Genomic DNA, 26,404 nt, shown 5'->3' on the forward strand with positions numbered 1-26,404 from the left:
TTACTAACTCCTTCAAAGCAGGGAACTTTGCTGTTGGAGCTGTTTGAAATCCCAAGATGCACAGAGTACCTGCACTCACATTTGCACTGCTGTAGCTGCTTTAGTTTTAGACATTTAGACAAAGCTACTGCTTTACCTAGATGAGAATGGTTGCAGTAATACAGTTTCCTAATGTGGACACTGTTAATAGAAGACTTGTAAACCAAAAATAAGATTCCGGGCATCATCACAGCATCTGCTCTGGCGTATTGTGTTCCCTCAGCATCCCCACAGGAAATTTGAGGTAGTTTGTTACTAACACTTTTGCCGTTGCACTCCTGTACACCCTTTTCTCATCAATGTTTGCCTCATGAATTCAAAAACACCATTTAAGAGAAAGACGGTAGTCCTAGATCATCATTTCTTTGACTAATGACAGGGCAGTTTCTTTGATGGGACCTTCGTTGCCCACAGTTCATTGCATCTGTTCTTGCACCCAACCGATAACCACCACGGATTTGTGACGCTGCCAGCAGAAAGCAGCTTGGATTCCATTATCTGTCTGCTGGCCCACAATAGCGTGGCTGTCTACAAGCTTGGATGTATTTGAGCTGCTGCTCTGTGGCCTGAAATGATGACTCATTCTTCATTTTGTGATTTTTCAGGCTTTTCCACAAAATTGAAAAAGGTGCATTAGTGAATAACCCACCTTCAGCTGCACAATGCACTGATGGAAAAGAGTAAAGGGCTTGCAGTGCACGCACACACACAACTCTTCTCTGTTCCCAGATTCAATCTGTTAAGTCATACATTGTATGACTTGCTTGAGTCACAAGACTAAACTGCTACTAACTGGTTTGTTACCATCCGTTTCCTCTCAATGTAGGTTACATTTTTATTCAGGGTAGTTTTTCCTGATTGTCTGTTTATACTTTTAGGAACAGGTTTATGATGAATCAAAATAAACCACCTTTAAAATGCATTAAGAATAGGTTGCATCAGTTTAATTACGATAAGTTTAAATGTCTCCTGAAATTAAACCAGTGCATATTTCTTAAATAAAGTGGCCAAGTAAAAGTACTGAAGACCCAAATGCATGGTCAGGGTGTCTAAACGGGAGACTGTGCAGTCAGTGAATGTGAAAGCACAGTATTGCTTATGAAAAACAGTATTAAGTGTATGCAGGAGATCTATACATCAGAAATTTGCTTAGCAAATGAGTATTGCTTTTATGGAATGCTACAGCTGAATTAAACAAATGGCTTTTAGCAAATGTTTCTACCTGGAAATTTAATTAAAACATAGTAGACTATTACTCAATTTACTATTGCATAAACATCAAGAATACTCATTTGGGTTGGAAAAATACCAGAATCTATCCAATATTATTTTGTTATTAATTTTATTAGAGAAAATTCCACGCTTCCTTCACTTACTTGCCCTGATCCTGGACTTCATTTGCATACCACTATCTCCACAGTTTTTATAAGAGAATAGAAAGTTAGACATATGATTATGCAATTAGTCCTGACTATGAAAAAAGTTTTAGTATACATTTTTCTAACACTATGGCATTAAACTGGGTGTCTCCATAAAAACCACCCAGGAGGTAATCTTTATTGCTTTGTAGCTTTAGAAGATAAAAAGTAATCTTCCCACTGGAAGGAGAAAATGGCAAGGCATGATTTATAAGACAAGTTTCAAAACTTTAAAGATTAACTACTTTTCATTAGAGTTTTAAAGTACATTTGAGCGTGGGCAATCTGTAAAACATGAATTCAGAGTTCTTCCCACTCACCTCTTTTTAATTGAGCCATTTATATATATAAACACATAGAATGAGAAAGTATAATAGAAGATTTTATTTAATAAAACATGATGTATACTGATTCACATTGGACTCCTTTCAAGTCAAGAAGTGATGATGTACATAAGAATGTATATAAACTTGATGAAACTGGCTTTGGCCTTGTGCTTTTTTAGTAAAGTACAGAATCTCTGAACTTTTGTATTCATTCTTTTATTATAAAAATCTTTTTCAAATATTTACATGCTTTTCATCATGGAAAACATATTTCAGAACACATTTATTGCTCTTTCATTTTTAGAAGTTAAATAATATATAGGATTAAAAAAAAAGTCAAAGAGACCATTGCGATCATCTCATCTGGTCTCTTAAAATACAATCTTTCTGGAATTATTTTTTGTTTGAAATAGAAAATATCCATTAGGAAAGTTAACTTTCAACCATGGTTTTAAAATTGCCTGTGAGAGAAAATGCACCACAAAACTTGTTAAGTTGCTGATCAGTTATCAACACTGTTAAACCCTGTGCCCTGTTTCCAGCCTAAGTTTTTCATTAATAACTCTATACTTAATAGAAGTACCAGTGCCATGTTAAGCTGCTGCAGGGAATAATAACAGTTCACATAGACAAGTATCTTTTTATCATCTAAAGAAATGGAAGTACTTAGAAAGGTGCACTATTTTCCTAGTATGTGACATGGGTTTCCTTCAAATACACACTTTCGGTGCATTCAAATATACAATTTAACTATCATAAGTTTAAAATTAACATTAAAATGGTACCTACCAGGTTTAGATAAGATTTTGATGTAACTTCTTAAAATTAATTTACAGAACTCTTTACATATATAATTGAAATTCACTTTATGCTATATTCTTTCAACTGCTGATTTTAAGTATGAATTAGAAATTATAAATTCCACAAATTGTAGAGCACAGAGATGGCTTGAGTAACCAACAGCTGTTCTAGAAATGTCTAAATTCAGTTTCATGTATTTCAGTTGCAATGGAATTTTTTTTTTTATGTAAGGCTTACAGAAATTTAGGAGCTTTTTTTTTTTTTTTTGAAGTTAATTGTAATTATAAATGCCTGTCTATGCTCACCTAGACAGGACTTGATGGAGACACTTGGGAAAATTTCACATCAGGAGGGTTCCAATTTAACCCTTAAAAAGTTTTTCAAGGAGATACTTTTCTATTCTTAGCTTTTTTCTTTTTTTTTTTTTTTTTTTTCATTCTGGCCAACTACTTCTCTCTTTCAGAAACTTTGCAAGTGTTAACACCTAAAAGCAAACTCTGGCAGTTTTCCCCTTGAATTTCCTCCTGAAGTGCTCATCTATTTTGTCCCCAGCTCAAAGAAATGTCCATTTCTATTTCCTGTTCCACCACACAACCTTGAAACCCTAATTCCATAAATAGAAATGCCACAATTTTGAGAGGCACGAGGGAAGACTTAGGAAGAAGTTGGCCAGAAGCAAAGCCAGATGGGTCTTCAGGGCAAGTAGTTGTATTTCAAGGTATTCCTCTTCCCGTTCTTTGCCCTCTTATGTCTGTATTGCAGACCTCCCTGATAGACCTCTTCTTTCTTCCCCTCATGGTGTCCTCTCTCTTCATCAGCCAGGGTCCCAATCTTTCCAGCAACCTCCCCCAAAACTTTTTTTTCCTCTTCCAAGCTCTATCCATATCTGAAGCTGATGCAACTCCTTCTGTAAGCAGGCAGCAAAACCATGTAATACGGCCCGTAGCTGATCCTCTATGTTGTTATTAATCTCTTCACCTCCTCCAACAGATGTTATTTTGCCACGGTTGAGAAGCAGCCACAGACCAACCTCTAGTGGTCAGGAAGACTACCTCTCTCCTTCCTTGTAACAGGACATAGGTATCTTCTGTTATTTTTCTAAACAGTAGCTTTACTTTGAGCTGAGTTACAAATGCTGATTTTCAACAGCAATCTCCCATGGACTTGATGCAGCCATGCATCTACAGTCATTAAATGAATAACTTTGTTCCAAATCTTTCATGTAGTCCAGGACATGCTAGAAGCACATCACAGTAAAGTCCCCTGAGCGCTCAAGTCGTCCATGACTTTACACTCAGTTGAACTTGGGCATAGTTTCCAGAAGCCTAGCACAGCTCCTATTTAGAAACATGCAGGCCTTTCCAGAAAAATCTGGCTTGCTATTGTGTTTCAAAGCCCTATTCTGAACAAAATACTTGCTGAATCTTTGCAACATATTAGCATCCAGCTGCTGCAACAAAAGCTATTAAGTACCCTTTCCCGAAGTTAGTTTTTGTTGCATGTAATTTTCTAGGCTGCAAATATAAAAAGGGGGCCCCGAGGCAGTATCACGTTTCAACATGCAAAGCCTCCACCAGGAAACCTCATTTGTGATTTTAACATAAGGTGTTCAAGTTAAGCACAATCTCAAAATCATGACTCACTTTTTGTGCTTAATTGTACTAAAGGGTATTTTTTCAGGATTAATTACACACTCTAGTCAAAATTTCATCAACAGTTGCATTGCTTAGTGTTGCTTAGCAAGATCCAACTATCTCAACACTGCCAACTGAGTAACATGGAATCCCCCTTGAAATACAAACTAGTTATCATCATCTAGACTTTTGCAACTCTCTGCATGCCTGGATTCTAAATTACTTTTTGAGGGTTATAAGAATTTAGCAATGATAGGTGGCTTAGGCCTCCCTCAAAAAAACTCGAAAACCCCAAGTCACCAGACCTACTTTCACATCCCCCGGTGTTCCCAGGCTACGGCAGAGGTGGGGGTTCCAAGCTACGAGCTCAAGCTCCCGGCGCGCTGGACGGGAACGCGGGGAGGGGGAGCCGCAGGCCCCGCACAGCCCCGACTCAGCAGCGCTCCGGCCCCACGCACCACCCTCAGGCCAGGCAGGGAAAGCGCGACGAGGCACAGCCGAGCCGCACCGCCACCGCAGAAGCCACACTCGAGGAAAGAACGCGCTGAGGCTCTTATGGCTTCAAGGCCACTAAACGCATTTCCCGGGCGGCCCAAATGGCCGTCCCGACCCCTCCCCTCCGCGGCCCCGGCCCCCACCCCGCCCTCGGCCGGCAGTTCTCGCGAGATCACCTCCCCTCCCGGCATCCATTTCGCGGCTGGAGCGAGGGGGGGCGGCTCTGAGGGAAGATGAAGGCGGCGGCCATGTTGGGAGCTTCAGGGTGCTTTTGGTGAGGGGTGTGCTGAGGGAGTCTGCGCACGGAGAGCCGTCGCTGGGGGATCGGCGCAAGGTCGGGCTCGAAGCGGGAGGAGTAGAGCGCCTACTACGACTCGGAGTCCGGCTTGTTTAGTTGCTTGTGCCTGATTTCAGGCGCGCTCGGCAGGGGAGGAGGGGGGGGTGTCCCTGACCGAGGAGCCAGCACCATGAGCGGGGGGACGCCCTACATCGGCAGCAAGATCAGCCTTATTTCCAAGGCCGAGATCCGCTATGAAGGGATCCTGTACACCATCGACACCGAAAACTCCACTGTGGCGCTGGCCAAGGGTAAGGACCTGGCGGCCCAAAAACGCCTCGGGGCGGGGGGGGCGGGCAGGGGAGTGGGACCGCGATGCGTGCGGCGGCGTAGGAACCGTTGGGGGCCCGTCGGGGATCGAGCAAGAACCTGAGACCGCGGCAGAGTCGTCCGTGGCGTTGTGGCGATGAGGGGACCCGGGCTGCGAGGGGGAGGCCTACAGCCTACGAGGGCCCAGCAGTAGCGGCGAGGGGGCTTGGCGGAGCTTTGGTAAGAGCCCGCGTACTTTCTGCCGGAGGCGCGTCCTCCCGCCATCCTCCCCGACGGAGCGTCTGCGGCGGGGCTGTGGCGACCCGCGACGCTTCACGGCGGAGGTGGAAGTGAGAGGGGGGTTGAGAGAGCGGTGGCGCGACAGCGCTGCGGAGGCCCCTGCTCCCGCCGCTCGGGCTGCCCCCCCGGCCCCGGGAGGGGTGTGGAAAGCTGAGAGCGGCCGCAGGGGGACCGTCGTGAAAAGGAGCTAGGAACGTTACCTAGTTAGGGGCTGCTCCGAGGAGCCCTGAATACAGCGACAGTATGGAGCCCTTAGCAGTGGAAGTGGTCCAGAGTTAGTGCGTAAAAGGGAGTAGGAGGGGGAGGCTGGTTTTCTTTGCATCGTAAGAATTCTAGACCTACAGGGTACAGGGCCGTGTATGACTGAACTCTTGTGCATCCCGGGGTAGGAGACAACTCGGGTCTAAAGGGGATCCTGCGAGTGCTAGGTTTTCAACAAAGAAGGCTGATCGTGAGCTCTTCATTTCGGAGGTAGCTGTATGGCACTGTAGAAGTAGAAAGTGAGTACAGACACTGACGTGAGAATGTATTGTCCAGAGAATATATGTGTGTGTATGTATAAGAAGGTGAGGAGAATGTTTACTAAGAAGATAGTCAGAGGCTGGGGAGTTAAAAAGAGGATCTTTGAAACCGGTCATCTAAAGGACTTGACTGTTTCTTGCGCATAATACGCTCTCAACACAAGTATATTAGCCGTGGCAGTGAATGTGTAATCTTCAGGTAGAACGGGAAGTCAGAATTCTTAATAACTTCTTTATAATAGATTCTGCAAAACTCAGTGGTATTTTGCTTTACGCTTCTTGACTCTATAATCTTGCTAAATAATCTGAATGCATATATAAAAGCAGAGAGTTTGTCTAGCCATTAGGTAAGGGGAGAAACTGCTTCTTGTGCAAATTAAATATTTGGGACTGAGAGGTTTCCGAACCTCAATTCCTGTTTGATACGATAGGCTTAGCATTCTAGCACAATGACAATCTGTTGTGTTTTACATAGTTCGTGTGTATAATAGTTGGTCTGTGGAGTTGATACATGTAGCAGTTTTTGCTTTCATCTCACACTGGCCTTTGTGGTAATTCTTGTTTGTGTGCCTTGTCACTTTCAGGCCACCTTCTTGCCTCCCTCCCACTCCCCCACAATTATTATTTAAGAAATAGATTGCTTTGTTTTGTAAATTCTTATATGTATGCTTTGAAACACCTTATAGTAGATTTGGTCCCAGGCTGTGCAGTTTGTTTGTTTATGGGGCATTTAGCTTTCCTGATGTTATTTTACTTATTTCTAAAGTTGCCTTTCGGTTAAATTACCTTGCTGGAATTGCATTATCTGTTTAAAAAGGACAGCTAGTATTTGCTTAGATGAGAAAAAGATGAACACTGTGATTAAAAACAAATTTTAGAAATTCCAGTTGCACGCTGTGATTGTTAAGGTTTGTACAAAAGCACTTATAAGAATCCCATCCTTCAGGAGCTTGTAATAGTCATGCCCCACATTAGACAGATTTAGTGCTGACCAAGCCAATTTTGTGTGACTTCTCAAGAGTGGTTAAGTCATGTTATGGCATATCTGCCAAAGTGTACATATTTAAGATAGATCAAACTACAGTTACAAATTTAATTACTCTCTTTCCATAGCTCTCATCAGAAATGTAAATCTAAACCATTAAATTTGCTTTAATAAAACTTGGCTGAGTTAGCTGAAGAATATGTGTTTTGTAATATAGTGTCATGATTCGGAAGAGAATAAACCAGTATTTCTAGGCCACCTGGAACCAAAAGTCTTTAGATTAATTTGGAGGCTGATAACCATATTAGATCGTAAAGCAGTTCGCTGTGCTTATGAACAAAATGCTCTAGAGTATTCAAGTTCCTGAATAAATGAAGGCTTAGGTCATGTGAATGTGATATGACAGCATATATGTAAGGTGACAAGCATGGTTAATTATGGTCAGGTCTGTATGTGAAAGAACCAGCTCTTCCTTCTGAACTATCTGTATCTGTAAATATGTTGATCAGGTAATAGTTATCTCTTCTTGCTGTAGTGAGTCCAGAAGTGAAACCAGAACTGTTTACTGTGGATCTTTACCACAAATGTCAATTTTTTTGCCAGAAGGAGATAAAACCCAAAAAAAAGACTCAATGCTTTCAGTTGCTCTGCTATGTAGCTGGCTTCATGTGCCTGTTACCTGCGTTGAGCGCAGGGTGGCTTATCATTATTAATTTCTTAACTGAAATCACTGAAAGTGTGACCAAAACTGCAAGAGTAGAGGTAGAATATGTTCTTGAATAACTACAGATTTGCTGGACAGTATGACTTCCATGGGCTAAAGTAAAGTCTGAGATTAATCTCATGAAGTTGTACATATGGAATGCTTTCATTTGTCTTGTATCATCTGGGATTTAGACAGAAATAAGATTTTTGGGTTACTAGCAGGATACTGATTGTAGTCTTCAGTTACCGAGGGGCAATCTCCTGTAGTTCTCTAATCAGCATTTTATTTACAAATCTGTGATGCTTTCACTAGCAAAAGTTGTGGCCTCTGTCTCATGAGTTAGAGGAAGATAGCAACTCTTTAAATATTGAGCATAACATTTTTATTCTAAGCTGGAGTCTGATAAGGGAAAGTGATGCATCCTTAAAGTGTATTGTTATTTAAATAACAGGGAAAACTCCCATCTATATCAGATTGCAAATTTTAAGCAAGCTATACAAGTATTTGAGGTTTTTTATGTAATTATTGGTGCCTGTGTTTTCTTTGGACTGCCGGCTTTCAGAGCTGGTGTTTGGAACCAAAACCCATCCACTCTAATTTAACTTGAAACGTGAAAATAAATTTGGAATGTCTTCTAGTTCATACTTAATTTTTTAAACATCATTGAGTCCAACCAATTTAAGAATAGAGTGTTTGCAAGCCATGGTTAGGAGTAAAATTTTCTTGCTGTAAAATGATTGCTGCCCTACCTGGGGCAGTTACAATCATGACAGATTGTGCCTGATCTTACATGTTGTGGCATTAAAAACTAGATGTGATCTTTCATGCTAGTAATACATAATGTCTTTCTATTTCAAGGCACTGATTTAGAGAGATTTTTAATCTAGGTAAGCTGTCTAAAAACAACCATATTGAGTCAGAAAAGGCTTTGCTCCCAGCCAGCGGTAGGGAATCCTTAGGCATGTGAGTACAAGAAACAGAAAATAATATCTGTCTCTGTCATAATGAGAATTCCATTTGGAACCATTGTAATTAATAGATAATAATGAAATAGCTTTCAGTAATTTAAGGAGTAGTTAAACTCCTGGCATTACTGGCATTTTCAACCAGCCGTGATAGTGTTTTCCATAGTCCAATGACAGATGAAAGAGAAAACTTCCTTTTCTTTTAGACTGTTAAACAATATTAATGGAATGAAAGTCTTGGAAACAGACAGAAGAAAGTTAAATTCTTGTGAAGACTTGAGTATTTCTGATAGGTTGGGGTGGAAGCAGGGAAGGGAAGGGTTAAATTTTTATCAAGGTTTTATGCAGTTATTTTTTAGTCAGTTAAGTGACATGTTCCCTCCATGTCTTGAGGTTTAGCATGTGTGCCAAACCAACCCTGTGCATAGTGTGTCACAGCAGAAAAATTCCTCTTGTCAAAGCCCACTCCTGGCTGTATCCCTCGTATCTATCTCCCTGTTACCTCACCCCCCCCTACAAGTAAGATACAGACTGGATTAATTGTTCTGAACGTAGGAGCCCACCACAAGCTGGCTCCTTCACATTAATACTTTTCCTGTAATGTGGTGTGCAGGCATCTAAACATGTTTACAGGGAAAGGGGTTGTGATCTTTTGAAGAAAGTTGGCAATTGACATTACTTGTTGAGGTAGTGGTGGTCTCATTTCAGTCGTCCCGCTTCTGATGGGTGCCTTAAGAGTGGGGAAAGACTGGTTTCTGTGTACATATGCTACCCATGAAGTAAGGCTGATAAGACTGTGTCAGTGCTGCATACAGAGACTGTGCTACCTATTTGCAACAGCTCATATTATATGGGAACAGTCGTCTTTTGCTAGTAGAATATATAGCTTGGCTTCTGATTAACACAGTATTTTCCTGTGTTAATCAACAGGTAATCATTTCTGTTAACTGATAGGGAAAGTTACAATGTTTTCCTTGGATACTATAGTAGTATAGTAATATACATTAAACTATAGTATAGTAGTAACATTGAAGTTGGTCAAAATCTGTACAGAAATTTGCTCACAGCACTTTAATATGAAATTGGTGGAACTACTTGTGCATAAAGTTACATACATGAATGCTGTTAGGTTCAACAGTGTTAATTTCTTTCTAGCTAGTTACTTGTGTGTATTTGCACTGACAAAAAATAAGTTTCCTTTTAACATGTGATGGTTGTCTTTTTTGTTTGCAAGTCCCTAAGCCAGTTTAGATCATTAAAAAAAAAAAAAACCCAAACACCAGCAAACTTAAATTGACATGAAAGATAATGTAATCCCATAATACTTAATCTTACCATGTGCTTATTTTCATTTCCTCTCACTCTTCAGTATTTTGCTATATGTGAACCACTGCACCCTGTTCTGGAGGAAGGATGTAGTCTGATGAAATACCCCAAGAGACAGACCTGGATAGAGCTCTAAGACTGCGGCTGCTCCAATACCTTGTGGTTTTGATACTTTGGCAACTTAGTATTTCTGATTATGCAAAAATATGGTAAAAGCTATTTCTTTCTAAAATATACTGGCCACATTAATATTAAGACTTTTTACTTCAGTGAGCTCAGATTATGTTAAATCCTAATCCAAGCTAGGAAAGAAGAAACTGTAAAGATAACTATTCCTTTGCAAAATATTAAAAGTAACGTTGAACTTTTTATTTTATACTACGATCTGCAGGACCTAGTTGGGATAGACACTGCAAGAACATCCTGTAGCCCTTATCCTAAACTGCTTTCTTAGATAATACAACAGTGTGGGTTGGAAGGGACCTTAAAGATCATCTAGTCCCAACCCCCCCACCATGGGCAGGGACACCTTCCACTAGACCAGGTTGCTCAAAGCCCCGTCCAACCTGGCCTTGAACACTGCCAGGGAGGGGGCAGCCACAGCTTCTCTGGGCAACCTGTGCCAGTGTCTCACCACCCTCATAGTAAAGGTTTCTTCCTTAGATCTATTCTAAATCTACCCTCTTTCAGTTTAAAACCGTTACCACTTGTCCTATCCTTACATTCCCTGATAAAGGGTCCCTTCTCACCTTTCCTGTAGCCCCCTTTAAGTACTGGGAGGCCGCTCTAAGGTCTCCCTGGAGCCTTCTCTTCTCCAGGCTGAACACCCCCAACTCTCTCAGCCTGTCCTCACAGGGGAGGTGCTCCAGCCCCCTGATCAACTTCGTGGCCTCCTCTGGACCCGCTCGAGCAGGTCCATGTCCTTCTTCTCTTGGGGGCCCCAGAGCTGGACACAGCACTGCAGGGGGGGTCTCACGAGAGCGAAGTAGAGGGGGAGAATCCCCTCCCTCGACCTGCTGGCCACACTTCTCTTGGTGCAGCCCAGGACACGGTTGGCTTTCTGGGCTGTGAGCGCACACTGATGGCTCACAGTCAGTTTTCCATCCACTCATACCCCAAAGTCCTTCTCCTTAGGGCTGCTCTCAATCCACTCCTTGCCCAGCCTGTATTTGTGCTTGGGATTGCCCCGACCATGTGCAGGACCTTGCACTTGGCCTTGTTGAACTCCATGAGGTTTGCACAGGCCCACCGCTCAATCACCACAAATGCATTTCTGGTTCCTTGCTTCAGAAGGAAATTAGACTTGGGGGTTGTTATTTTCATTGCTGTGGGGTGAGAGGGAAGGGTTGAACCCCAAATCAGAGGAGTTTGCTTACCCCTTCCCAGCAGAGCTAATCTTCATTGGTCAAAATTATCTATGTTTTGCAGAAAGTTGCACTAAAACTGGTTTAGTTTGGGGCAGGGGACAGGTAGAGAAAAAAAACCCAAAACTCTTAGCAACTCTTGATGTGTTTTATTGCAAAACCATTGATGACCAATGCAACTAGATCAGTGTCTTGATCTAGTTGCATTGACAGCTGAATCTCTTAAAGGTCAGTTCTAATTTTTGGTATTGAAAATACTTCTTTTCAATGTCTTTGTAATTTTACGATGGGGAGAAGGACAAATTCTTTTTGACATAGAGTAAAATCCCTTTACCTCTTTTGACATTTCATTAGGTGAAGGTTAGGTTGTTCACTTTTTTTTGATTGGTTCAGAATGGAGAAAGGTAATTGCCAGGTGTTAAAACTGTTTCTGTATGTGTCGTGATGGTGGTATTAATAGCAAAATACTTATGCAGCATAACTCTGACTTAACAGAAGTACTTTAAAAGCAGATTTCTTCCATAGTCCATCAGATTTTTATTTCTATATAAAGGTGAGATGTAATCCTCTAGTTTACTACCTTTTTTTTGTGGTGTTGCTTCTGCTGACTTCACTTTAGCTAGAAAGTAAAATATTTCAGTAACTTACTGATCACACTCTGGCCATTTTTGTGCACCTTTGTAGACAAAATGACTACTAGAGCAACCATTTCTGTGTGGGATAGAGAGAACCAATACAAAACCAGCTTTAGTTTTACTTACAAAGACAACAGGTCAAATGATGGAATGAAGAGCCAAGTTAATTTATTAGTTATTTAATAGAGTATACGATGGCCAGAAAGTAAAGGTGGATCCTCACTCAAGACAGTGAAATAGAAAAACCTGATGAGTATAAAGCAACAGAATGAGCTACAGTAATGCACATGACCAATTGATAATGTTATTAAGCTATTGTGTATTACTTTGAGTTAATTTCTGCAGACTCTTCAGCTTCAGATATTTTTTTTCTGTAGAGGAAGAAGAGAAGACAGATTTATAACAAAGATTGAAATTCACTTAACAGTATATGCCTTTTTACAGTGCTTAAATTTTATAGTACCACTCAGAGCAGACTTTCAGATGCACAGAAATAGAAAAGTTGATTAAATTCAGCTCACTAGACGACAGAAGTATGAACAAAATGGTTGTAACCACTTAATGTTATTTTTCATTGTGGTGTGGAGTTGATCTCTTTACCTCTGTTATGCTTCTCAAAAATATTTGTAATACTTGACTGATAAGCTCTGTTTATGCTGTACTAGAAGAAGCAACAATGATGGAAGGTGGTTGGTGCAGCCTGATAAATGACTCAGTATCACTTTATACAGCTCTGCAGGAAACTGCTTTTCTTGACTGATGGTTTTATGGCTGCAAATAAGTGCCTAATGTCTTCAAATTGTTGATACATCTGAAAGTGGAGGGAAAACTTATTTTGGTAACTTAAAGCAAAATATGTATGTTTTCTCAGCATAACCTGTAGTACCTTAGAAAGCAAACAAAAACCTAGAGCAAAGGCAGTCGTGAGGGATTGTTAAAGCTGCTGCAAGTTGATGTTCAGCAGAATGTGATTGTCATGATTTTTTTTCTTCTCTGGTTTCAAGTCATTGTTTAATTTTTGCTTACAACATTCTAGCTCCTGGAGATTTATCTCGTCTGATTGTTTGTTTGTTTCACTTTATATTCACCTAGGATTGGCAGTCTTGAGGTGAGGAAAAGTCTGAGAGGGTAGTGAAAGTAAAGTGATGCTGTCCATATACAGTGGTGGTGATAATATGTAGTGCAGAGGGAAAAGCAGGATAAGCTTCATCACTGTGCAGTCTGAAAACTGTTGGAATTCAGCTAAGTACATACAAATAAATTTAATGTCTTGGTATGTTGCAGACTATGCTGGCCTACTTAGGAAGATAGTTATGCCCCAGTGAGTTTACTTAATGTGCCAGAGATCATATGACCCTTGCACCAGCAAGAAGAATGCATTTTGCTTAGTGAGATTTGTATATACGTACCATGGAATTCCTGATTCTTATTTAAATCTTGATTCAGACCTTGAATCTATTGAGAAATGCTTTGTCTTTGGTAATTTTTAATATTCTAGTTTCTAGTAGTATTAGCACTTTTTGTCCTGATTTGCAAGTGCAGAATACAAAGTATGTAAACTCATGTAGTCCTTCATTCACAGGAGTGACTTAGCAGCCTCATTGGTGTTCCTGTTGCTGTTAATGTCTATCAAGTGTTAACTTAGCAAAAAACCTGCTTTGCTGCTTTCCCTTATCCTCGCAAAACAGTCAAAATATTCAACATGTGAGTGATAGCATAAGTGATCTCTCAGTAAGGAATAGGTGTTTTTCTGCTTTAAGTGAAATTTGTAAGATCAAATTACTTGTTTATGTCTGAGAAGTTGGTAATGGCAAGAATATGCTGCCTATTTAATAAGTTTTTTTTCTCAACAAAATTTTATTCTTTTTATTTAAAGCTGTTGTTCTCTCCAGTATATTTGTAACCTTTCTGTGGAATACAGGATGTTTTTATTTTTCTCCTCCTTCCCAATTTTTCAGTTCGCTCCTTTGGTACAGAAGATAGACCAACTGATAGACCTATACCACCTCGTGATGAAGTCTTTGAGTATATTATATTTCGTGGCAGTGACATTAAAGACCTAACTGTCTGTGAGCCACCAAAGCCTCAGTGTTCTTTGCCACAGGACCCTGCTATTGTTCAGGTAAGTCAAAACATATTTTTAGATGTTTGTTGCTGAAGATACAATCTAGTAGCTTTAAGTGTTCTCTAGCTGAGTGCTTAAAAAGTAAAATGTTCGTTGCTGTAAAGTTCATAACCCAATGTAAAAAATCTCTGGAAAGATTTTCCTCTTTTGAATTATGTCTTTAGCTGTGAAAAATGAAAGTTGAAATCTAGCTCTAGCACAATGCACTGGGTACCAAAGCTGCCGGTTTTCCAAAAACAACTAATGACTCTCGGTAGACCTTGATGCCTTTTTGAAAGGTACTTGGCTTAAGAGGGACATGGATGCAAGACTTCTTGGAAAGATCAGACTTGGTATAATTCAAATGGAGTAGATGCTGAAACCTCTTCCAAATACTTAGTGGTGTTTTTTGTTTGGTTTTCTTCTGGATTTTAATGTTCAACCTTTTTTTTTTTTTTTTTTTTTCTGACTGTGACTTTAAATGTGTTTCATCTACTGTTGGTTTTTTTTAAAAAGCTTCATTAATAAAGGGTAGTTATTTGAAAAGGGAATAATTGGTTACTGAAGGGAAAGCAACTTATACCTTGAAGACTTCAGGGTTAATTAATCTGTTATTTCATAGTAGATGGACTGACAGAGGTGGTTATTTTTGATCTCTGAAATTTGTTGACTTGTTAATTGTGCTTGTGGAGTGTCTTAAAATCATCCATGAGAGCAAGATGGAAGTTCTTGGTTCAAGTGGAACTTGATAATTCCATCTACGTGATTATGTTCCTAGTTAACTATTCCATGAGATAAATTCTTGAAACTTCCCTACAAAGTGCCCTTGCCATCCTCTTAGGTCTTTTGCTAAATTTGGTGCAACTCTGTCAGTGGTAGTTGAGAGCTGTGAAATTGTGTTACTTCAAACCCCAATAATAATAGTAGCCTCACCCTCCTCCAGTATGTTTGGGTCTTTGATTGTTTGTGCAGTTTTTGAAACTTCAGGGAAAAAGGTATGACGTTTTCAACCAAAGCTTATACACGTGTTTGATGGAAGAGTCCAGTATCTGAGGTTCTAGGGAAAAGATTGCAAAATTTTGTGGTACTGTTTTTACAAGTTTGTAGTATTGGAAGGATAAAAGTGCTTTCTAAACTACATAAGTACTTGTGAAAATGTTTTCTGCTAACTGTTGTTTATTTTGAGTTTTCATGCAGAGTGATATGTGTAATTCATTATTTTTGTGATGTCTTTGCTTCTGTGTTAAAGCAGTTAAATTCTTCATATTAAAAGAAGCAACCTTATGAATGTTAAGGTCTTGTATATGTATTAGCCACAGTGGTGGTGTTAGGGTAAATTTAAGAAATATTTTTAGAATTTCTGCATTTCTTGTCTTGCAGAAGTATTTCATACTTTTTATGTAAATATGAGTTCCTGCAAGCATGTTTTGTCTTTAGTCTTCACTAGGATCTTCGACTGCATCTTCATTCCAGTCTGTGGGATCCTATGGTCCTTTTGGCAGAATGCCTGCATACAGTCAGTTTAGTCCAAGCCCACTGGTGGGACAGCAGTTTGGTGCTGTTGGAGTTGGTATGTTCATTTTTATTATTCGGTGTTTTTCCATAAGTGAAAGTGCATAAACAGTAATCAGTGCTTATAATTCCTTATCCTAAGGGCAGATCCAAAGTTTTCAATCTCTATCAGTCCCACAGTTGAGTTCAAAAGTAGAGTTTTTCACAGTCTTTGCAGCTCAAATCAAAGCAATTATGATTGAGAACTAAACACCCTATCTCAGAGGGACGAGTGGGGAAAGGTTCCCATATTCATGAATTCATTCTATTTTGTATATATTCATTACGTTCATCATGTATTCATTATATTTCACAAGTGGCGGAGGCAGGTCCTCCACAAAAGCCCCATAGCTGTGCTGTCAACATCTGGTATCCCGGTTGACCAGGTGGTGTGTATGCCTTAACCAAAGGTTTGGATTATTCAGCGATCCATGTGCCAGCACAGTCCTCCAGCTGTTTATGAGACGTTAGCTTACCATGAAGTACGTGCTTGAAGTATTTGTGAGCTTCGTGGGGTAGTTGCTCCTTTGTACTGCAGATGTTCTCTGAGGCTCGCCAACCAACTTTCCTTCCTCCCTTGAAATTTTTTTCACCTTTTACTTCTTTTTATGGAGGAACTTACACTGTTGTAACTGTTATGGTGACAGTGTTACTCCTAGTACTGAAAATGTTTGTCATGTGAGAGGAAGGCTGTAGAATTCGCTATAACTTGATACCAGTTAATAAGACGTGACGGTCATATTTCTTTTAAAAGATATTAAGTGGAAATTTATGCCAATAACGTTTATTATTCAGTGAGATGCTGTCATGACTATGCTGTGTTAATACTTGCGATACTAAAGTTAGCACTGCTGTTCTACTAGTCTTTTTAGATAAAAAGCATTGAAGATATTACGGTCTTACTGTATTACTACAAATACGTACATTAAACTTAAAGTGTATGGGAAGGGCAGACTCGTGCATTTTAGAATGTCTAATATGGCTTCACTAATCATTTAGTGCTAATTTAAAAAAAATACAGAAGAAAGTCTAAACTAAGTTTTACAACTATATTATTTCTTTTAAAGCAGGAGGTTCTTTAACATCTTTTGGAACAGACTCTTCAGCCAGTGCTAGCATGTCCCAAAGCACTGCAGTTGGTTCTGCATTTACAACAGATGCAAGATCACTAAAAACACAGATGTCTCAAGGTAAATCTTTTTGAATAACTCTCTGATCTTTTTTGACCAATCATGCCCCTGTGATTGAGGTGGTTGCCAGAAATAATAACTGAACAGCTGAATTCTGTCATGAAAACACTTGGTATTAAAACCAGAAAGCACTGAGAGGCTTTGTACTTGCTCTTTAAATGTGTTTTCCTACATCTTGACATGCTGCATAGGTAACTGGTACCAAAACATTTTTTGTGATACTTAAAGCATCTGTATTGAGGAGCAGGATTTGTTTCAGTTGAATAATGTTAGCAAATAGGTGCATGTGGAAATTCAATATCTAGTTTTATTGATAGCATGACAAAACTCAAGATAGTTCATGCTGATTGAATAGTGAAGTCCTTCAGCCCACAATTTTTAAATGTTTATTCCTAACAGTATTGTTTTGTTAATGTTTATTTACATAAATAATATTAACAGCAGACCTGATTGCCTGTAGGTAGTGACATGACAGTTAAGTCAGATTAATAGTAATAGAAACTATATGGGTACTTCATGTAATATTGGAAGAAGAAAGTAAAAGCAAAAGGGAAATTCTTGATGCTTTGAGTGGCGAAGAAAAAAGAAACTAAATGTTGAGCACCTTTGCCCGCACTTTTCATGCCAATGTGTTAAGATTGCTCCTCAAAATCCAAAAGACTTTTCCTGCTTTTCCACTCTTCATTGCTGCGAGTAAAAGTCTGTGCTAAGATATATTCCTAATGCTATTTTTAAGTGTATGCAGTTGTGTTAAAAGGCGAAACACTTCAGGTTTTTTCCTAAATTCTAGCTGGGATTTGTATACTGATTAGGACTGCTTTCTAGGATTAGTTGAGTGGATTAGCAAAAATAAGTGCTCCTTTGTTGCATTAATTGAATGGGGGGAAGAAAGTGTGCTGAGCATTTACTGTTTCTCTGTTGAAAGAGTAGCTTGGTTTTCTGTAGGTGAAGTTCAAACCTGTATGATTCTTGGACGTAATATATGACACATGCTCCAGATGAACGTACATTCTGCCACAAAATTTCCTGTGGGGAACCAACAAGTTTTTTTTTCTGTGTGTGTTTGCTTTTAAAAGTATTTGTCATCTATGTAGATTGGAAGTGTGGTGTGGTTGGTTGTTTTTTTTTCGTGGCTTCTTTGTTGGTTTTTTTCTTCTTCTGTTTAGTTTTGTAGTGGGATATGATGATGTTCTTTTTCTTCACTTACTGGGACTTGAGCCTTACTCTAATTTCTTAGTAGATTTACCTATATGGTGTCATAAACTTGTCTGGCCAGATCAAATGTCTCCATTCTAAACATGCTTCTGGCTCCAGTCACTCATGCTGCACATTGAAATGTATGAACAGCACTTTGTGGGGAAGCTTTCATAGCTCCTTCATCTGCGTTATGCCTGGCACTGGCCATCACTGTTCATTTATTTCGTGGTGATCATACAACAGTGTGTGCTAGATGAAATGGAATTTCAGTGTCATAACTGTATCTCTGCCTTTGGGAGCAGTTACTTTTCACTTGGCTTTCCAGGGAGGCAGAAAGAGTATTTTTACCTCCAGTCAAAAAATTTCATTCCACAGTTAAATGCTCATCATTGATGGGTTGGTAGGGATTAATTGTCCTACCCATTTTTTTCTTTTAGACTGGGGGAAGGGAAATTGCTAAATATCCTTCATTCTGGATTAGTGGATCTGAGGGTGCAGAAATATTTATTTCTTCTTTGGACACAGCTGTCTTGACTGGTAAGGCAGATAAACCTGTCAGTCTAGATTGGTTGAGACCAGTAACTCAGATTTGTAGATGAGAAATAACTCTGGGTTTTGGTTTTCTTTTGTCTCTTTCCCAGGTCGTTCAAGCCCTCAGATGGATCATTTGAGAAGGAGCCCCACCATGGAACAAGCAGTACAAACAGCTTCAGCCCACTTGCCTACTCCAGCACCGGTTGGGAGGAGAAGTCCTGTACCAGCCAGACCTTTGGTGTCTGCTAGCCAAAAATCGTTAGAGAATCAAGAGCACAGGAGAGGTAGCTTTGGATAATTTTCATACGGCTTATTTTCTTCCATACACATACGAAGTGCTCTTTTTAAGGGTAATGTGTAGGAATTTTCCTGCTGTCCATTACTGGTAGACTGGCCAGCAGACACCTGGATTATATATATTCCTTTTTAAAGTCAAGCATATATTCTAAATTTTTTTTTTCTTTTATGAGTTAAACTTGTGGTTTATAGGTTTGAATTTTTTTGAAATCTGAACTATATAACTATATACAAAAATATGATCAAAAATACCTAATTGGATAAACAAATCATTTTTTTATTTCCAACTTTAGCTGAAGCACACAAGGTTTCAAGATCAGAAAATGAACTCAGAAATGAAAACAAACGACAAATTGGTAAATCTTGTTTTGAGAAATAGCTATCATTGTTTTCAGACTTCATTAAGTTTTTTAAAAGTCTGCTAAAATACAGCATTGTCTGTAGTTTGCAAAGTGCTAGGACTTTGTTTCTAATGTCCAGAAATCTTGCAGTTCAGATTACAGTAATAAAGAATTTACATATTTAGAATGCTTTCACACAGTTGTTTCTAGTGGGTAACAATAACTTTGCATTGGGTCAGAATAATACAACCAGGAAAAGTCAACTTTAAAGAGAAAAATCTCTTCTGGTTGCTCTATGTTAAGCAATTTGAATACAAATGCAAAGCCAACCAGTGTTCGTGGATTTATAAACACAATAGCATGAAATAAAACCTCCTACCTTTCTACAAAAATACTTGACTGAAAAGCCACTAACATTTTAACTCTTCGTCTGAAAGCTTTTAATGGCTTCTAGAAAATCTTTTAGTACCCAAGTTTAGTACTATTATGCTTTCTGTGTCACTGCTGTAATTAAGTGAATTTACAAATTACAAGCTGCTCTGACAGGACTTTTAACAACAGAAGTGCAGGAAGAGGATGAAGTCCTAACCTGTTACCTCAGGAATTAAAAAAACAAAAAACCCCACCCAGAAAAACAACCACTCCCATCACCCTCAAAGGAAAAACAATCCAAAAACAAAACCAAACAAAATTTTCCTCTTTTTAGTTCCAGGTGGACCTTCAGCACGGAGAGGCCGTGGAGGCCACAGAGGGGGCCGAGGAAGATTTGGTATTAGGAGGGATGGTCCAATGAAGTTTGAGAAGGACTTTGACTTTGAAAGTGCAAATGCACAATTCAACAAGGAGGAAATTGATAGGGAATTTCATAATAAACTTAAACTAAAAGGTAAACCAATTTTTGCTGTAGATTTGAGCGTGAAAAAAATGTGTCTTGCTGTTTTAATTCTGCCTTGGAGAACAATTTTTAAAAGGCATATCCTACTAAGTCTTGTTTGCAGTCATTAAAAAAAAAATCAATGAACAAGTAATCTGGGATCATCTGTTTAATTAAAAACTTCAGTCATTGTTTGAGTTTTGAAGGAATTTTAGCTAGCACATACCATGTTCTAACAAATCTTTTGGTTAAAAGTGCAGATTACTTGGGCGGAAGTTCCAATAGCGTGAGTTTACTTTTGAGTTCTGGAGAAGATGCAATTATTAATAGACCAAAAGCAATCACAACACCATGAGTTTGGGATCAGAAAGTTCTGATCTGGAGGATGCACAAGAGTTTCAGTATATTAAAGTTTCTGGCACTTCTTTGCTTTTACCCTTTTCCAAAGAAACAGAGGAGTGGTTGGAATCCATACTGCCAACGCTTCTGTTTTGCTTTCTAGCAGGTTTTAATTACCTCATTCTCTTGTGACCAGCCACCTGTTCATTACACTGCTGCTACTATTTCTGGACAAAATTGTTACAGGTTAAAATAGGGAGTTCCCCATTTTCAGTAAATGATTGGCTAAAGGCTGGGAACAAAAGGTGGGAATAAATGGTCAGATTTCAGTGTAGAGAAAAAACCATTAGTCAAGTCCTGTAGGATTTGTTCTCTGGTGCTTGCCTCTTTCTGGATCATTTTTAAATGAGTTGACAGTTTGCTGTTGATACTAATTTTTTCAGCATAATAAAGAGGAAAGGGAAAGCTAACCATAAAGAGCTATAGAAATATGTTATGAGACAGAGTGGTAATCTTTGTGTGTGTGTTGTGGAAGGGTTGAGCTGGTTATCTGAAATTTATGCACAGCATCATGAGATTTAAGCTGTAAGCATTTAGGAATGAGACTTTAAGATCATAACAGCCAGTTGTGTTGAACAACTATCAGCCTTCCTTTTTCAGTAGCAGTCAAAACAGTAAGTTGAACTTCAGGCATTATTAGGAAAGAAATATAAAGTCAGTTCATGGCATAGTATCTTGAATGCTGTCCCTGTGTCTCAAAGGAGATAACAGCAAAGCCGGAAGACAAAGGAGAAGGGCAGCAGAGATGAGCAAAAACATGGAATGGCTTTTATGAGGAATGACTGGGTGAGGCTTTTAAGTCTGGAAAGGAGGGTAGCTAGGAGGTTATAAATAGATGGCTATTGAATCCTCTACCACAGTTTTTTTTCTTAATTAAACTCACAGAGAATATAGAGGATATCAAACCTCCAGACAGCAGCAGCAACAAAGCATCCTAATTTGTACATAAAATTATTTTACTTCTGCAATAAATTTTGGAGGGGTTTCTTATTTTTGAGCATTCAGTATGGTTTGTGTCTGTTTGGGAATAAGTTAACAGTGCTGTTTTGTTTAGAATGATGGCCTGGAAGGCTTCTGTTTACTTTTATTTTCCAGAAGATAAACTTGAGAAACCAGAGAAGCCTGTAAATGGAGAAGACAAAGGTGACTCAGGTGTTGATACCCAAAATAGCGAAGGGAATGCGGATGAGGAAGATCCACTTGGACCCAACTGCTACTATGACAAAACCAAATCCTTCTTTGATAACATCTCCTGTGATGACAATAGGTATGGCCTGCAAGGGGGAGCATGTTAGTCTGCTTAATGCATGTTTATGTCATAAGGCAGTGTCAGCACTACTCGTTACAATCAACTCTGAATCGAAAGTGAGTAAAGCTTACTTTTCAGTGGGCAAAAATAAAACAGGAATGTGAAGCACAAAATGTCTTTGGGGGCAAGTGCAATATGTTAATAGGAAGACATTTTGAAATGTTGTTTTAGAACCATGCCTCCAGAACTTCATGTACATGCTCTAGAATCGCATTTCCAGATTTAGTAAAGTGGGGTTTTTGTTTTGTTTTGCTACTAAATTACCACTTCAGTTAGATCAGTTATGACTGTGCTTTGGTAATGGTTTCTAAGTAGATTGCATAACTGTCTTGGACAGCAGTGTTGTTTGAATGGGAAGATAGCATTTCAGGAAAATTAAAGCTTATTTTTTGCCGTTGCCTTTTTATTAAACAAGATAATGTGAATTGCTGACCTATTTTGAATTACAGCGGGGGTGGCAGGATTGTTTTGTTGTACTGAGCTAGATAAAATAACATCTATAACTGCAAACTCTTACTTTCTGTTTTAAATTGCAGACAGCTTTTATTTATTTTATTATATGATGCTGTGTGCAGAGGATATAGACTGTGTCCTTCTATATGGGAAACTTACAGCATTATTAGTATATAATTAATGATACTGTAACATAGCCCTTTTCGTTGAGTTAAATAAATCGTGGCAGACACCTAGATTCTTGCAGAAGGGATAATGTGGAGATTTACGATGTGATTAATGTATCGTTTTTCATGTAATGGGCTTTCTGGTGATTCTAAGCAAGTCAGGCAATCTTCCTTCTTAAGTGTGTGTTTAAAACAATCCTTGTTCCTTTTGTGTGGCAGAGAACGGCGACCCACCTGGGCTGAGGAAAGAAGATTAAATGCCGAGACCTTTGGAATACCACTGCGTCCCAATCGCGGCCGTGGAGGGTACAGAGGCAGAGGGGGGATTGGCTTCCGAGGTGGAAGAGGACGAGGAGGTGGAAGAGGTGGCTTCACTGCCCCCCGAGGATTTCGTGGTGGATTCAGAGGAGGTCGTGGAGGCAGGGAGTTTGCTGACTTTGAATATAGGGTAAAATATATTTAATCTTACTATGAAAATCCATCAATGCTGTAATTTTAGTTACATGGCATTGTTCTACTATCAACAGCAGCCAAAACTAAAAGCTGACTTTCTTCACATGCCCTAAATATTTGGTCTGTAGCTGGAATTGGGGGGGTGGGGGCAAGGAAGAAAAAAGTAACCTTTCTGCAGATTTAATAAATGTGTTGGAAATTTGAATTGCAAGCGTTTTTCTGAGCAATATTGTAAAGTGTAAAGATTGAGAGGGAGTAATTTAACTTGCTTCTAGTGCATAACAAACTCTTAAATTCTTCGTGAGTGAGTTGGCACAAAGCCTATAGGCTTCTAAGATCCTATATAACCCCTAAAATAGAGTAATTGAAGTTACTGAAGCATAGCGGTGACCCTTTGCAAAAAGCAAGATAAAAAAAATTTGAGTTCTATAAGGACTTGTTACACACTTTTTTTTTAACTATAACTTTACATAATTATATTCAATAGCTGTTGGGAAATCTAAGGCAGGATTGACTTTTTTCAGCAAGTCATTCAGTAAAAAGGAACCGTGGGAGATAAGGCATGAAAGCTTCAAAGGAAATTTTTTCCTTTGTCCATCCTATAGAGAAAGTGTTTTTAAAAGATTAAAATAAGTACTACTACTTTAGTTAAATATGAATGAAGCTTAAAGTCCATTTAAGCATTATGCACAAGCCGGTATGTAAGTCTGGTAACTGAAGTAACCTGATGCACAAACATGCTTTCATAATCACATAAGCATAGAAATAGTCATTTGTTCTGCAAGAGCGATGATGGCTAAAATGCAGAATTTTCCTTTACAGTATAGTTATGCAATTTGTTGCTTTTGCAACACTATGAAGACATCCATTTCTCTGTTTCCTATTGAAGATCTTAACTCTTCTTGCTACCAGTCATTCAAAGGAAGGGCAAAGTTAGTTGCCAGCCCCAGCTTGTGAAGTGAGGTATTCTGTGCTGATGGCATGTTAGTGCACTTCCTTTTTCTTGGGAACAGTGTAAATTCTCCTCTTTATGAAAGCTCATTGATCATACAGATTATGTAAGTCGGCAGAGCTCGGTTGCTTGCAAAACAAAAATCTTCTAATAATGTCAGTGCAAGCCATTTTTCTTGGCATTAAGCGTGTACATTCACCTTGAACATTAGCTTGTTAAGGAACAGCAATAATACTGGCATACTGTTTAGAATCGGTAACAAATGCAATTAACCAGACTGGTGCGCCTAAATGTAGGCTTTTACTATTCTGACAGAGACAGAAGAATTTTTTTCTGGTAGTTTACTGCATGAGCAGTTAGTTTTGCAATGCCAAATGTTTGTTTTCTCTTTTAAGGTGTAAATATTTTTAATTTAAAAATAAAAAGGCGGTAGGAGCCTTTTTTTCATCACAGATTTCTGGCTGTTCCTCAGTTATTCCTTCATTAGTTTGCAACAGTTAGTCCTGTGACTTAAAGAAATTTTTGGTAGCTGAGCATGAACTGAGATGAGGGCTTGAAGATCAAAGACTTGAATTTTTGAATGAAAGGATTTCACAGCCTTCCAGATAAGTAGGGGCTGGTGTAAAGACCAAGGATTTGTGCCATGCATCTAGTCCAAGTGAGGAGCTGCTTCCGCGTGTGCCAGACGGAGGCCGTCTGGACCAGATGCGACCCCGATCACCCAGGGAGGGCTCCTTGCCTGTTGTAGAAGATGGGAAGTAGCCATCCCAGTGCGTCTTCTCCCAGCACTGCTACCCCGACGAATTTGTGATTCTTGTTTTGCAAATTAATTGTAACATTCTACTGTTGTTCCCTCTAGAAAGACAACAAAGTTGCTGCATAGTCTACAAGACAGCTGAAACCGGGTGAACGTCTCGATCTTCTTGATCCAGAGAATTAGTTTCAATCTCTGCAAAGAATGAAGTTAATTTGCTGTATACTTGTCACCAGCACTGGGATTTAACTATTTAATTTCAAAGGGGTGTAATGCAGTTACTTTTGAAAAATGGCCATCTTTGAAAACAGTGAGCATTAGATATATTTGAGACAGAAGGATAAGTAATTTCTTATGTATAGTTAATTATAAAGCAGTACTTCGATGGAGTTTAAGTATTTTTTCATCACTGAAAGGATTTTTCTTATTACTAAACTGTATTTGATAATTGCTTCAAGTTGTAAGGACAATTGTATGCAGAAGGCCGTCGATACTGTGAGTGTTTTGATCCACTGAAGGTTGTTTTTTGGAAATCCTGTAATATCCCTTTTGAGATAGTTGTACTTTTATCAACTAGGGTGCTGGACAGTAGAAAACTTGCTTTGTCAGTCCAATATGTACACACAGTAAATACTGTTTCTTAGGCAAAGGAAACTTTTTATATAGTTGTAAAATTCCATTATATCCCATTGCCAAAGAAACATTACAAACTTTGTATAGCTGTATAAAAAGCAACTAATTTTTTAAAGAATAAACATTTTTAAGTCGGCAAACATGCTGTGTTATTGCAAAAGTTGATATGCTGAAGAACACTGAATTAGTTGGGTTTTTTTCTTTAGCAGCTTTTCAGGCTTAAATGTTTGATTTTTATATTTGGACTATAATGAAGATTTGAAAATGTTCTTCCATTACGTGAAACTGGATATACTTTTCACTTCTCTTGCAAGAATTTGATTTTGTAGTTTCTGGCATATCACAGGATTTGACCAAATTAAGGAGGTATTTTCAAATAAGGAGAAAAGAAATTTTCGTATGTCAAAATTTGCAATTAATTTTACTTAGTGATAAATATTAACTTTTTTTAATGATGGACCAGGCACACGAGTTTGATTCTCCTGGAATGCCTGGGACAAAAGTATGTCTCCATTTGTCAATTCTTGAAATGTTAACTTTGTTGTAATACCTGTAGACATAACCAGTTTAAGGAATTCTTAGTGTTTGAAGTTGTTTGCATTTTGATAGACCATAGCTTGGAGACATTAAGACTCTGGTTCTAAGACCGTGAAGTCACAAATGACATAGTATGGACTTTTTGCCAATTCTGAATGACTAGTTACAACTTTTTGATATGCTGAAAACAAATTCTGGTCATTTGTGTCTGTGTATGTATATGAAGGCCACAGGAATAAAGGGATCCAAAGATTAAAACATTTTGATCTAATTTGCTGACTTTTCTTTTTTTACTTTATCTTCAAAATGTTCAGTGGTGATAAAGATGTGGAAAACTGCACTGTTGGAAAATTGGAATATATAAAAGTGGTTGATAGAATCTTAATTTTATAACTTTTGTATAGCACTACAAGGAAGTATTTTGTAATTGGTTTCCTTCTTAAGGCCAAGTATTTGGCAACCGTAGAAGTTAGATAATATTGTTTAGTAATGTTTTTTGCATGTTAACAACACAATGCCTTTTGGGATCCACAAATCATGATTCTGAACAACTGTTGA

The 26,404-nt window shown here is 38.8% G+C and overlaps 1 protein-coding gene and 1 long non-coding RNA gene across 5 annotated transcripts; one reads left to right on the forward strand and one right to left on the reverse strand.

The window, feature by feature from the left end:
- Nucleotides 1–1,818: 1,818 nt before the first annotated feature.
- On the reverse strand, nucleotides 1,819–4,829 carry LOC141949036 (uncharacterized). Its single transcript, XR_012630634.1, has 2 exons — nucleotides 4,528–4,829; nucleotides 1,819–3,491 (listed from the first exon to the last, which is right to left on the reverse strand). It is a non-coding gene; the product is annotated as an uncharacterized LOC141949036 (long non-coding RNA).
- Nucleotides 4,830–4,954: 125 nt separating this feature from the next.
- Nucleotides 4,955–26,117, forward strand: LSM14A (LSM14A mRNA processing body assembly factor). Of its 4 annotated transcripts, XM_074882204.1 has the most exons (11): nucleotides 5,165–5,301; nucleotides 10,146–10,311; nucleotides 14,060–14,223; nucleotides 15,643–15,775; nucleotides 16,824–16,946; nucleotides 18,785–18,961; nucleotides 19,268–19,330; nucleotides 20,022–20,201; nucleotides 21,684–21,855; nucleotides 22,737–22,965; nucleotides 24,782–26,117. In XM_074882204.1, exons 2-11 carry the CDS (start codon nucleotides 10,299–10,301, stop codon nucleotides 24,803–24,805), a joined length of 1,278 nt encoding a protein of 425 aa, XP_074738305.1. In that variant the 5' UTR covers nucleotides 5,165–5,301; nucleotides 10,146–10,298; the 3' UTR covers nucleotides 24,806–26,117. The 4 variants fall into 4 exon arrangements, with proteins under 4 accessions (XP_074738304.1, XP_074738302.1, XP_074738303.1 ...); XM_074882201.1 differs by lacking the exon at nucleotides 10,146–10,311 and having other exon boundaries at nucleotides 4,956–5,301; XM_074882202.1 differs by lacking the exon at nucleotides 10,146–10,311 and having other exon boundaries at nucleotides 4,956–5,301; nucleotides 16,827–16,946.
- The last annotated feature ends 287 nt before the right edge of the window (nucleotides 26,118–26,404 follow it).

This window comes from Strix uralensis, chromosome 12 (genome assembly GCF_047716275.1).
Source record: "Strix uralensis isolate ZFMK-TIS-50842 chromosome 12, bStrUra1, whole genome shotgun sequence".
Lineage (NCBI taxonomy): Eukaryota > Metazoa > Chordata > Aves > Strigiformes > Strigidae > Strix > Strix uralensis.